The 13,026-nt window shown below is 44.3% G+C and overlaps 1 protein-coding gene across 2 annotated transcripts in view; it reads left to right on the top strand.

Moving 5' to 3' along the window:
* The window catches only part of Ppara (peroxisome proliferator activated receptor alpha), a 67,412-nt gene extending 58,469 nt beyond the window's left edge, over positions 1-8,943 (top strand). For both annotated transcript variants that reach the window (XM_051189561.1, XM_051189559.1), the window contains 2 exons: positions 4,772-5,219; positions 7,879-8,943. In XM_051189561.1, the coding sequence (XP_051045518.1) occupies positions 4,772-5,219; positions 7,879-8,126 (696 nt within the window). In that variant the 3' untranslated portion in view covers positions 8,127-8,943. The remainder of the gene's footprint in view (positions 1-4,771; positions 5,220-7,878) is intronic.
* Positions 8,944-13,026: the final 4,083 nt, after the last annotated feature.

Here is a 13,026-nt window from a genome sequence, read left to right on the forward strand (position 1 = left end):
AGCCCCAGGTTTTTATGACATTTAGAAGGCAGTCACCTTTAAAGTTTGGAGTCCCTTTAGGGTACCAGGTTGTAGTCCTGGTGCACTCAACTTGACTTGTGTCCCATGGCACAATACTCAGTGACAGTCAGGTCCTAGGCTGGGATGACAGCCCCAGCAGAACATCAGTGAGGCACAAACACTGTGTTTCAGCTGGTAAACAGTTTAAAGTGCATTGATGTTGAGAACATGGACTTGTCATGTGGGGAGCCTGGACATTCATGCCAACAGTGCACAGCAGTTTTGTTGTTGTGTAGGCTGACTAGGGCAGGAGTGGTCCCAGACTCCACACACCCACTGGGGGACAGGACAGCTTGTCTGATGGTATGGTCACACAGTCTCTAGTTTTCTAAAAGGAGTGATCAGATCCCTCCTTATAAAAGACAAATCAGAAGAAGTGGAGGCCCAGAGCCATCCTAGAACTGGTCAGGCCTGGGGACCAGGAGGCAGGACTGTGCTAAGATCTGAAGGCAACTGTGGGGGAAGGTGAGTTTAGTTGAGGGAAGGACTGAGGAGACAGATGAGACCATTGGTTTCCTTCTGGACTCTGGGTCTGATTTGAGCTCCTAGGATTTCAGAAGCATGAGCCAAAACATGGCCAGGAACCCCAGTGGTGGGGCTAAACACTCCTTGGGATGTGTACCTGCTTGATTTTAAAGTGACAGAATTGGAACCTGTTGTTCTCCTTGAACCTGGCTTCCAAAGAGGCCTTTCAACAGCTTCTTAGATGTCTAGACATTATGGCCAGAGAGATGGCTCAGTAGCTCATAACTGCCTATAACCCCAGTTACAGAGTGTGTGCTAGCCTCCTCCAGCCTACTTGGGTACCTGCATGCAAACGGTTCACATAAACTCTCTCTCCCTCCTTCCCTCCCTCCATCTCTCTCTCTCTCTCTCTCTCTCTCTCTCTCTCTCTCTCTCTCTCTCTCACACACACACACACACACACACACACACATACACACACACACAACACACACACACACACACACAACACACACACACACAGAATTCTTCATTGTCTTTTAGCAAGGGGCCACCTGTTTGTTTTGCTTCACCCTGTGAGCTGTGTAGCTGAGGCTGCCCTAGTCCTTGGAGATGCCCTCTATGATAATCATCAAGTCCCCTGGAACCTAGCACTCCCCACAGCCCCTTTCTGGAAGAGTCTCAGTGTATGTTTGTCATGTCAAAGACTCTGGGAGGTCCCAGCTCTACTGACTGTATTTATCTAAATCTTGACTATGTATTTGGTTGCTTTCCACTTTAATTTCTGCTGAGTGCATGTTAGGAAAGGACAGTGTTCATTATACTGTCTCAGTTGGTGTTCTGTGGCGGTGGAGAGACTCTGTGACCATGGCAACTCTTATGAAGGAAAACACTTGACTCTAGTCCCAGGGAACCCAAATCCCTCTTCTACCTTCAAGGGCACTGTACACACATGGTGCAAAGATGTACTCACAGGTGAAAATACCCATACACATCCCATAATTTTAAAAAATGACTCATGGACATTCTATGGGCAAAACTCAGAGCCAAGCTGCCAAGTATCTTGCTTACAGATTCATGCTCAAGACCCTTTAAAAAATATTTTATGTATTTATTTTATGTAAATGAATGCTCCCCCTCCATTCCTTCATTTCAGAAGAGGGTACCAGATCCCACTATACATGGTTGTGAGCCACCATGTGGTTGCTGGGAATTTATCTCAGGACTTCTGAAAGAGCAGTGAGTATTCTTAATCACTGAGCCATCTCTCCAGCCCTCGAGACCCTTTTTTAAGATACCACAGCAATCACAGAGAATCACACACACATCCTCTAAACTCTTAGCTCACTCTGATGCCTTGTGACTCCTGATGTAATGTGAATGCTATGGAAATGGTCATTGTGCTGGAGGGTTTGAGCAATAATGACAAGAGAAAAAAGTCCCAGGGCCAAGAGTCTGGCTCTGTGGTAGAGAAGTGTTCCCAGCATATGCAATCTCTAGAACTATAAATACTCTTTAAAATCAGAACTCAGTCAACATGGACATTTACTTCTAATTATGAAAAAATTATATTAAATTTAGTCTGTGTATGTGTAGGCATGTGTGATGTGTGTGGATGTCAGAGGACAACCCACAGAATCAGGCTTCATCTATGATGTGGGACCCAGGGATCAAACTCAGGTTTTCAGGCTTGGAAACAAACAACACTTTCACCTGCCAAGCTATCACACCTGCCCTAAAAATGTGGACCAACTGTATTTTTGTAGTCCCTTTAAATCAGATTTTTATTTTGTTTGTATTTTGAGACAGGATTTCTCCTGGAACTTGATCTGTAGACCTGGCTAGCCTTAAACTCACAGAGATTTGCCTGCCTCTCCTTCCTGATTACTGGGATTAAAGACATACACCATCACTGCCTGGCTAAAGCTGACTTTTTATGTTGTTGTTGTTGTTTTTTTTTTTTTTTCTTTTTCTGAAGCATAACTCCAAAAGTGGTTATCAGGCCAGTTGTTAAGACTTTTAGAGAAACTTTTTTTTGGGGGGGGTCTTGTTCTGACTTGAGATACTCAGTGATTTGGCTCTAAGTTTTGCCCATAGAATGTCCGTGAGTCATTTTTTAAATTATTTTATGTGTATGAATATTTTTGCCTGCATCTACCTCTTTGCACCACATGTATGCAGTGCCCTTGGAGGTAGAAGAGGGGTTCAGGTCCCCTGGGACTAGAGTTAAAGATTGTCATAAGTCACTATGTGGATGCTTGCCAGAACTGGATACTCTGGAAAGCAAACAGTGCACTTAATCTCTGAGCCATCTCTCCAGCCCCACAGTGAGTCATTTTTAATACACTTCCTTTCATCAGCATAGAATCACATTGTTTTGGTCCAGCACTATACTGCAAGTTCAGAATCTGCTTAAACACCTCACAGACAATTACTTCTTCTCCACACATCCTCCTGTCTCTGTATCAGGGTGCATCCCAGGTACCTTAATTGTGCATCTACTCTGTGGTTCCTGAAGATGCTCTTGACAGCCTAGCATGGGGTTGGGGGTGTCAGGCACCTCCTTGGTAGCTGGAATGTTTCTGCTTTACGATTAGATAGCAATGCCTAGTGACCTCATTAGAGACCTGAGCTTACTCGGTATAGAATTATATCGAGTGTTTGGTGTGTGTTACAGATGGTCCCGAAATTCAGATCCCTCAATGCTGTCACTTCTGCTTGGCAAATTAAGAATTCTGGCTAGCAGTGGGTAAATGATGGCTCTTCTCATCATCTAGCAAACAATTGTTTGTTCCAGCAACAAGTGATTTTTAAACAGTTTGTTTTTAAATTGTGCACATTTGTGAACTATATTTTGAAAATTAGATGCAAGTACAAAATGTGTGCTGATAAAACCAGAGCAGTATGTCTGCCTCCTTAAATATTTATTATCATCATGTGTCCAGAAAGTTCAAACTCCTTTTAAATTCCTTGTGAAATATGTAATATTCTGGGGCCAATGGCATTACCAGACTCCTCCCTATCCCCTCTCTCTTCTCGCCAGAATCTCTTCCTTACTCTGTTCCTGTGAGGCTGATGTTTTCAGCACCCACATGAGCAACAATACATGATATACCGGGATGTCTTTTTATGGCTGAATAATATCTATTGGCATATCCGTCTGTCAGTGAGCATCCTTGTTGATTCCACATTTGTCTCTTGGGAATGGTGTGGCAGTAGCTGTAAAGATTCAGCTAGTCTCCTTTGGTCATTTTATTTGTTATTTGTCCAGTTGCTGTGACAAAACACCTGGCAAACATAAATTAATGTTGGGTTTATTTTAGCTCTAGTTCATTGTGATAGGGAAGTCATGATGGAGCATGAAGCAGCTGGCCACATTATGGCCGCAGTCAGGAAGCAGAGATGAATGGTGCTGACTACCTTAAATTCAATCTGGTACTCCAGCCAAGGGAATGGTGTTGCCCACATTCAGGGTGTATCACCCGCCTCAGATAAACCTCTAGAAATAATGTCCTTACAGTTTGTCTCATAGGTGATTCTGAATCTCACCAATGTGACAGTCCAGAATGACCATCACGTGCTCACACAGTAGTGACAAAGATGGACTGTTCACACACTTTATAAAGCGGCAGGACCTGTAATTGCGGATACCATGGTGCTGCAGCATAGAGCGGGCGAGGCTGGGACCCGGCCCTTGTTCCAGGACAGGCCACTGACATGAGGCCTGTGTCTTTTGCATTGCAAGGCACACTGGGAGGCGGTCCCACTTCCACTCTACCAAGCTGAACAAGGCCTGTTTCTTTATTTCTACACAAATCAAGTCATATTTAGCATATATTTACATGGTTGCATTTATCTCTGTGCATCTCCTTCCTGCCTGGTGCTGCAGAGGTCAGAAGAAGGCGTTCAATTCTCTGAGACTGGAGTTAGGAACAGTTGTGAACTGGAAATCAAACCGATGTCTTCTGCAAGAACAGCGAGTGCTCTTAACCACTGAGTCACCTTTCCAGCCCTGACAACTGTTATCTTACTGACTTATTTTGTTAGTTTTCTGAAAAGTCTTCTATTGTCTGGTTTTGAAGGTGCCCAATTACAGGACTGCACTGCACATCTATTTGGATTCAACCCAGCACCAAACTTGGAGATTTAGACACAGTAGCTTCCCATGCATTCACTGATGTTTAAGGGGACTGCACAGTTTGTCACAGACTAGCCACTTGATTGACTTTAGCATCTTCCTTTGTAGCCTTTCGTTATACATGACATGGAGACCTTGTGTATGGCTGAGAAGACACTTGTGGCCAAGATGGTGGCCAATGGCATCCAAAACAAGGAGGCAGAAGTCCGAATCTTCCACTGCTGCCAGTGCATGTCTGTGGAGACTGTCACCGAGCTCACAGAATTTGCCAAGGCCATCCCAGGCTTCGCAAACTTGGACTTGAATGACCAAGTTACCTTGCTAAAGTACGGTGTGTATGAAGCCATATTCACAATGCTGTCCTCCTTGATGAACAAAGACGGGATGCTGATAGCGTATGGCAATGGCTTCATAACTAGAGAGTTCCTAAAGAACCTGAGGAAGCCATTCTGTGACATCCTGGAACCAAAATTTGATTTTGCTATGAAGTTCAATGCCCTAGAACTGGATGACAGTGACATTTCCCTTTTTGTGGCTGCTATAATTTGCTGTGGAGGTAAGTTGATATGCCACCGTTGAGTTCTGATAGGCTTCCCCTTTGGAGGAGCTCAATGACTGTCGATACAGTGCCAGCATGGGCTCTGACACAGTGAAGTGGGCAGTGGGAGGGTGGGATGGTGTCTGAGCCGGTGTTACTGCCGAGTAGAATTGAGAATATACCTATTATGTGTTGTGATTGCATTCTTATTATAGTATCCATTACTGCATATTGGCATCTTCTATGCCTAAATTAAATATATGACCCTACTGATAATACAATTATATCAAATCAAGTGTCTTAGATACACATAATATATGGTGGTAATTTGTACTATTGATATTATAATTATTGTAGTAGATAATAGTCAGAAAGTACAGTGCAGGTGGAGGTACCGTGCTGTTACTGTTAATTGATGTTAATCCATCCATGACAAAAACTATCATGCTAACCAGAAGCAGCTGCAAAGACTGCTTTCCCAGAAGGAATGATCCAGTGAAGGGAGATCTGGGCCTCTCTGGGGAAGTTGGCCCTGTGGTCCCTGATATTTGGCTCAGCATTGCACTTCTTTAAATAGCCTTGTCTCTAGTCTAGGAAGGTCATTCACCTACTGTAAGCCCAGCTAACCTTGCCTGGCCTTGGCATAGCCCTATGGGTGACAATTCTTCCCAACTGCCAGAAGCCATACTGCCCTTCACAGTCACTGTCTGGCTGGTGTCTAGTTGGATGGAAGAAGCGCCGTTATGCATGCAAAGCATAAAAACATCACAGATCTGTAGAGTTTACCAGGGACCTTTGTGTGATTCAGTGTGGCAGGGTGGGTAGCAAGTCAATGCAGAGGAACACATACCCAGCCTTTCGTGGCTGCAGCCCTGCACCAATCCTGTGGATATGAAAACTGCTCCATGTGGAAAATCGTAAACTTGCCATGTGAAGTTATAAATATAAAGAGTGGATCCTTCTACCATTGTAAAACTTAGTCATGGAGTTGGGAAAATGGCTCAGTCAGTAAAGTGCTTATGACACAAGCATGAGGACCTATGTTTGAACTCAGAACCCACATTGTTTTTTAAAAGCTGCTGGGTGTGCAGGCCTGCTCTTGTAATCCCGGTGCTATGAAGGCAGAGATGCACAGATCCTTGGGGCTGGCTGGACAGCCAGACTAGTGTGCTTGATGAAGAGTTTCAAGCCAGTGAGAGACCCTGTCTCAAAAAATAAGGTGGGTGGCACCTGAGGAATGCCATCTAAGGTTGACTTCTGATCTCCACACACATGCCTCCCTCAAATACATACATACACAAACACCTTAGTTATTATATTTATTTTACTACTAAAACAATGAAGATTAAAACTGGCATCAAATACTGGAGAAATGGCTCATCAGTTAAGAGTATGTGCTACTCTTGCAGGAAACCTGAGTTCACGTCCCAGAATCCATGTCAGACAGCTCACAATTCCCTATAACTGCAGCTCCAGGTGATCTAATGCTCACTTCTGTCCTTCTGGAGAGCTGTACTCACAGGTATCCCGACCCTCCAAACACACACAGATACATAATTAAAATAATAAATAAATAAAAATAAAACCATTTTAAAAAACAATATAAATTTATTAAAAGATACATTTTAAGTTTCAATTAGATTATCGAACTAAAATATCATAATTGTATATATGCCACAGTTTGGTAACTGTGGTGTCTGCTTCACTTTTAAATATTAAGATTAAATTTCTGAACTTTCTGCAAATGAAAAGCAGATACAAATGACATAATATTTGATAATATGACTTAGAGATGTCACTACACTCTGGAAACAGGAAACAAAATAGGTAAAATAAGCACATGTTATCAGGAAGGTGTTCCAAACATAAATAAGGCCAGTGGGTAAAGCCCTTAAAAGCCTGACTGCTTGTGTTTGATCTCTGGAACCACATAATGGTAGAAAGAAAACCAGCTCCCAACAGCAAATATGAATTATGAAATAAATAATTCTATATTGTAAATAAAATGTTGTCTTCTGTTCCCATATATTTATGCCAAAAACAAACCCATAAATAAACACTTCGTCATTAGCAGCTTTTAAGCCCTAGTCATGGATGGATGAGGCTTAAGAGGCGCTGCTGTCTGGCTGGGCTAGGACCTGAGACTGTACCAGGAAGGCCACCTGGTGTGAGCAGTGGCACTTCCTGCTTGTCCCCTACCTAACTCCAGGGTTCCTTGGCATACTGCCCAGTCACAATCTTCCCCAGCCCTGGTCACTTCTCAGTCTGCGCCCCCACCCCCACCTCAGCAGAGGTATCAGTAATGTCACTTTAAGGCAGAGCTTGGCCCTGCCACGCTCCTGCTTTTCTCTAGGAAGAAGTACTTCATCTCCCACATTACACAAAGACACAGCATGGTTTGGGGCTTGCCAGGCAAATCCAAAAGTAGGGGCTGCACCAGAAGGGGAATAGGGGTAGCACTATGTGCTAGCCCTGTACACAGCTAGACGTGTCAGTTGTGTCTGTCCCCATCAGAGCCAGTGACTGGAAAAGTCCATCTGACCTCTGGTCAGCTGCCATGTGAAGGTCACCCAGCGCCTTCTCCACAGGGCCACATGAAGCAGCGACACTTGGCTCCTCCAACTGACCAGTGACTCACTGGTCACACTCAGACGTCTCTTTCTTCTTTTGAGCATAGATCGGCCTGGCCTTCTAAACATAGGATACATTGAGAAGATGCAGGAGGGTATCGTGCATGTGCTCAAACTCCACCTGCAGAGCAACCATCCGGATGATACCTTTCTCTTCCCGAAACTTCTTCAAAAAATGGTGGACCTTCGGCAGCTGGTCACGGAGCATGCACAGCTGGTGCAGGTCATCAAGAAGACAGAGTCTGATGCAGCGCTGCACCCGTTACTGCAGGAGATCTACAGGGACATGTACTGATTAATCCTGAGATGACGGCCATTGCCACTATCCAGGGACCTCTGAGGTCTGCAGCCCCACACATGAGAGCGGGGATTTGCACAGACCACCACCTTACCCTTGGAGGTGAAGAGGGCTGAGCCTAGGTAATGCAGGCTCTTTCCACTTCTTTCCTTTCTGGATGTGCACTTCTAAGAATGCCTGCTATTCAAATGCAGGTGATCAGAGGCTAATAGGATTCAGACAATCACAGAGAATGGCAGTCCTCAGTCTGATCTTAACTGGTCCAATGTTAATCAATGTACATTTCTCTACATCACATTTATAATTTTCCCTTAATTAACATGTAACCTCAAAGTCCAAGTTTCTCTTCTCTGCTTACCATTCTTATGGCTGTGTGCGCCCATGTAAATCCCAAACACTAATCTGCACTTTTTAACCTTTAAAACCTACAAGTCACCATGTGGCCCAAGGTGAGCCATTTAAACATGGCAACAATGTTTATTGGGAAGATGTCACTTCTGTTTCCTGGTTCTAAGAAAGAGAGCTGGCTTCTGAGAACATTCAAGAATGTTTAGAATGCAGCCTCGTCATTTTCTTTGTTGATTCACTGCTTTGGAGGGCATAACTAATACATGGAAAATTTTTCCGGGTTTGTGTAGAAAATCCCCAAAAGCTACAATCTCAAGAAACCTCAGGAGACTTGCACTAATGTCTGATACAGACAGGATGAGCCCCGAGCAACTAATTCTGCAATCCTGTTAAGCCTGCAGCAATTCCAGAGATGGAGTCACAGAAGACTTGTAAATGCTCCTCCAGCCCCCCTCTGGCAGCTCCTGTAATATGACACTTTATGACTTTTTTTTTTTTTAATTTTGGTGGGGAGATGCTCCCTGTAGTGGAGAAGGCAAAAGTGACTTTACTACCCAGGCTGGGAGTATCTGGTCACTCTGGAGAGCAAGTGGCAAGGTTGTGATGTCCTTCCCCCTTCTAATTTTACCCAGTTGAAGATCTCACAACACTTGGTTGGTTTTGTTGTTGCTTTCAAAGAATAAGATGGTGAAGTCCCTTTTCCTCCGTCCCACTGGGAAAACAGTACTGACTACCTTTAAGAGAAACACTCTGCACAGAAAATTCTCAGACCTCACTGACCTGCTAGAACCTGCCCTCCAAGAGGGTGACTGCATGTTTTAGAGCAGCTTGTATCTTTTATGCCCCTGCCCTAGTGTTAGAAAATTTTGGCTCTTCTCTAGTCATCGTTATTTGTTATTAAAGAAAGATCAAGATGGATACTGCCAAGGAGTTGAGGATATAGCTCATATAGAGGGCCACTTTATGTTGGGCATGGTGGTATGTGTCTGTAACCTCAGCAGATATTTAAGGTGGCCTTCAGATACATAATTAAGTCTGATGCCAGTCTGTACTGCAACACAAAAATGGAACACTGATATGGTTAAAAATGTTCATGATCAGCACTGAAAATCATAGAAATAATATGGCCATGACATTTCAAGTAGGAAAAATGGAAAATTAGGATCAAGGCATGCTTTAAGATTTGCACACTTATGGCCTGGTGGTTGTCATGTACACCTTTAATCCCAGCACTCAGGAGGCAGAGGCAGGTGGACCTCTGTGGGTTTAGGTCCAGCCTGGTTTATAGAGCTAGTTCTAGGACAGCCAAGGCAACAGCTTGTCTTAAAAAACAAGCTAAACCACTAAGATTTACACACTTACCAGCTTCTTCCCTTCCTCCCCCTGTAACAAATTTTCTTCTGTCCCATTAGCCAGCTCCCAAATAATGACACAGAGACTTATTAATTAGGCTTGTTCCTAACTAGCTTTTATAACATAAATTAGCCCATTTATATTAATTTATGTTCTATCACTTGACATTACCTCTCTTCCATCTTGGAATCTCCTGCTTGCTTAGATTCCTCCCCATCTTTCTTTCTCTCCCCAGAAATCTCATTTATACCTCCTGCCTAGCTATTGGCTATTCAGCTTTTTATTACACCAATCACAGCAATACACCTTTACACAGAGTACAAATATCCCACATTCCCCTCTCTTTCTCCCCTTCCTCCCTGTCTTCTTGCCTCTCTTCCATCCTCATTCCCACTTTCCCTCCCTCCCTTCCTTCCTTCCTTGCTTGCTTTCAGTCAATGGCTCTGTTGTTGCAGGCAGTCTACCCAGGCTCTTAAGAACCAGAGACAGAGCAAATCATTCCCATATATGATCCCAGTGAGAATTGAACTCATTCAGGAGAAGTTAGCCTTTGTGGCACATGTCATATCCAATCCTTGATCCTTCCTGCAGGGCTAGAACTGGTCCTAGGTCAAAGGTTGGATTCCAGTTCCAAGTATCTTTAGTGCAGACCATACCAGGGTGGTCTCCTGTTCTGATAGGCCTTAAACAAATGCCACTCCAGTGTTGGTGACCTTGGAAAGTGAGTTTTGAGTCATGGGTTTTTAGAGTGGCCATGCATTCTATTTGAACTTTCATAAAACTTATGAAAAGTAGCCTCTTGCTGTTATGCCTTCAGCATGGCCCACAGAACTGACTGACAAGTTCTGTGTCAGTTTGCATCTGAGCTGATGCTCAGCAGTGTTCATGAAGGTTTGATTCTCTAGAGCCTAGTGTGACTTCCTCTATGAGCCTGTCAGCAGGGGCCAGTCCACCAGCCCCTCCCTCCATACCGCCTCTTTCCAATAGTCTTATAGGCCCTTCCCCAGAAAAGATTCCTTAAAGTAGACCTTCAGGAAAACATGGTCCTTGGGCTCCTCTACACTCAGTTTGCATCTGTCTAATTCCAAACAAATCTCACTAGAACCTTTAACCAGCACACCACACGGGGCATGTTTGACACACAGCAGCTTGATGCATGGTAGTAAAGGATTTTGCTGAACTTCCTTTTAGTTTTTCTGGTGTCGCTTGAGACAGACTATCCTTTGGCCCAGGACCTCCTACAGCCAGAAAGCCTACCACCTTCACAGAATCTCTTTAACCTGTGTGGTCTTTCGAGATGAAGATTCCACTAGGAAGATGCAGCAACTTCCTACAACTGCTCACCCTGCATGCAGAGTAGGGCGCAGTTCCCCACTGGAGGGGTGAGAGCAGGAATCTAAATCCATTTTAAAGTAGACACTGGAGGGCCAGCCTGGTTTCCTAGTAGCCCACCAGGCACTACTCTGTCCCTAGTCCACATATGTATGGCAGATACCTGTGAACAGAGTAGGATAAGACTATTGGAGCAACAGCCTGACTCAGAACAGAGATGACTATTGCCTTTCTCTAAAAACACAGCACACACTAACATCTGTATCAAGACAGATTTGGGTTTAAATAAGTGGACCACGTTCCTCACTGAGCCTCCTCTGAGGAATGTGTTGGAGTCTCTGGTTTTACCTCAATGGAGTGGGCTTCAGGCTCATCAGGAAAAGATATGTGGCCCCCTTATCAGAACAGAGAGGCTGCTGTCACCAGCCTGGGACCCTGAGAACATTTTTTCAGCATCAGTCCCCAGCCAACAACTGTCGCATCCACTTCTCAGAATCTCAATCTGAGACATGAGAAATAGAGCCTGTTGCTTTGCTCGTCAGGGAGAGTGGTTGCATAGTGAGGTTCACCTTTCGGGGAGTCCTGTGCCAGCCAGAACAGACCAACCTGCATCCATGGTTAGTGTCATGCCTGACCAAGCAGCTGGCAGCACCTTAGTGGCAAAAGGAAATGAGAAACATCAGTTTTATATCATAGACAGTGACGAGGCTCAGTTTCATTTTCTTTTTATTTAAAAGTTCACCAGTTGGGGGCAAATATGAAAACCCTGGAGTTGTCGGTAGAGAGGGGAAATAATGGTCTCCTCTTCACATCTCTTTCCCCCTTGCTCAGCCTCAAATTCATTTATTCAGTGAAACATGCCTCATCCCTGGGGCACAGGTTGGACAGCGGTGAGGCCAGAGCAGAGGCACGTGGATCTCTGGGCTCCCTGGCCTGCAAGGGACACTTGGACATCTTTCCTAGGCCCCTGGGACTCAGTAGTGTCAAGTCACATAGAGCCTGATTCAGGACCTGAAGACCTGCGAGTGGTGAAGTTATATCTGTGGGAAAATTCACTTAGAGAAAAGGCATAGCCGACTCTATTGTTAGGTCTGAAATTAAGTGTACCTCACAACAGATGAATGCCACTTGGCACCTTTCTAGGAAGATGTCAGTATTATCCATGCTAAGTGTCACTATATTTTCTGCACTGAATGAAAAAGAATTCTCTTTATAGCTATGTCTTAAATACTGTGATTTCTATTTTTGTTTTTTAAACACTCTGACACAAGTAGATGACTAGCTTGTGATCGAGTGTCTAATCGCCAACACCTGGAATCTTCTGAGTCAAGGTTCAGTGTGGTTTATGCTTAAAGCCTGGCTCTTGAACCTACTGGACACAGGAAGCCCAAGAAAAAACAATAGCACCACTGCCCATGAGTGCATACCCCACACCTGAGCTGTGCACCATCTCTTCCCAATGTTCCTTTTTTTTTTTTTTTTTTTTTTTTTTTTTTTTTTCCTCCCTTGAAACAAATGCAAGCCAATTTGTTTGTATCCATTTCTGCCAGCTGGGCCTTCCTGAACCCTGGCTGGAAGTCAACAGCCTTACACCAGTGTTTCTATCAGGACCACTGAGTAGGCTTGTTGGGGTAACAGCTGTCCACTATTCAGGGAATTGTTACCTATAAATTACCAAAGAACTGTGGCAATCTGAGCTGTCCCACTGCATCTCCATGTCACTTCCAGTGTCCTGGCCACATTTCTTTTTGGTGAGTCTTTGTAACGCCCTCTAAGATCCACAATGTCATAACACTAGAGCCCTTGGGGAGGGGTCTGATGGACACAAGAGGGCATGCTCTTTTCCAAAGCAAGGTCTGAGCCT

This window comes from Phodopus roborovskii, unplaced genomic scaffold (assembly GCF_943737965.1).
Source record: "Phodopus roborovskii unplaced genomic scaffold, PHOROB, whole genome shotgun sequence".
Taxonomy (NCBI): Eukaryota; Metazoa; Chordata; class Mammalia; order Rodentia; family Cricetidae; genus Phodopus; species Phodopus roborovskii.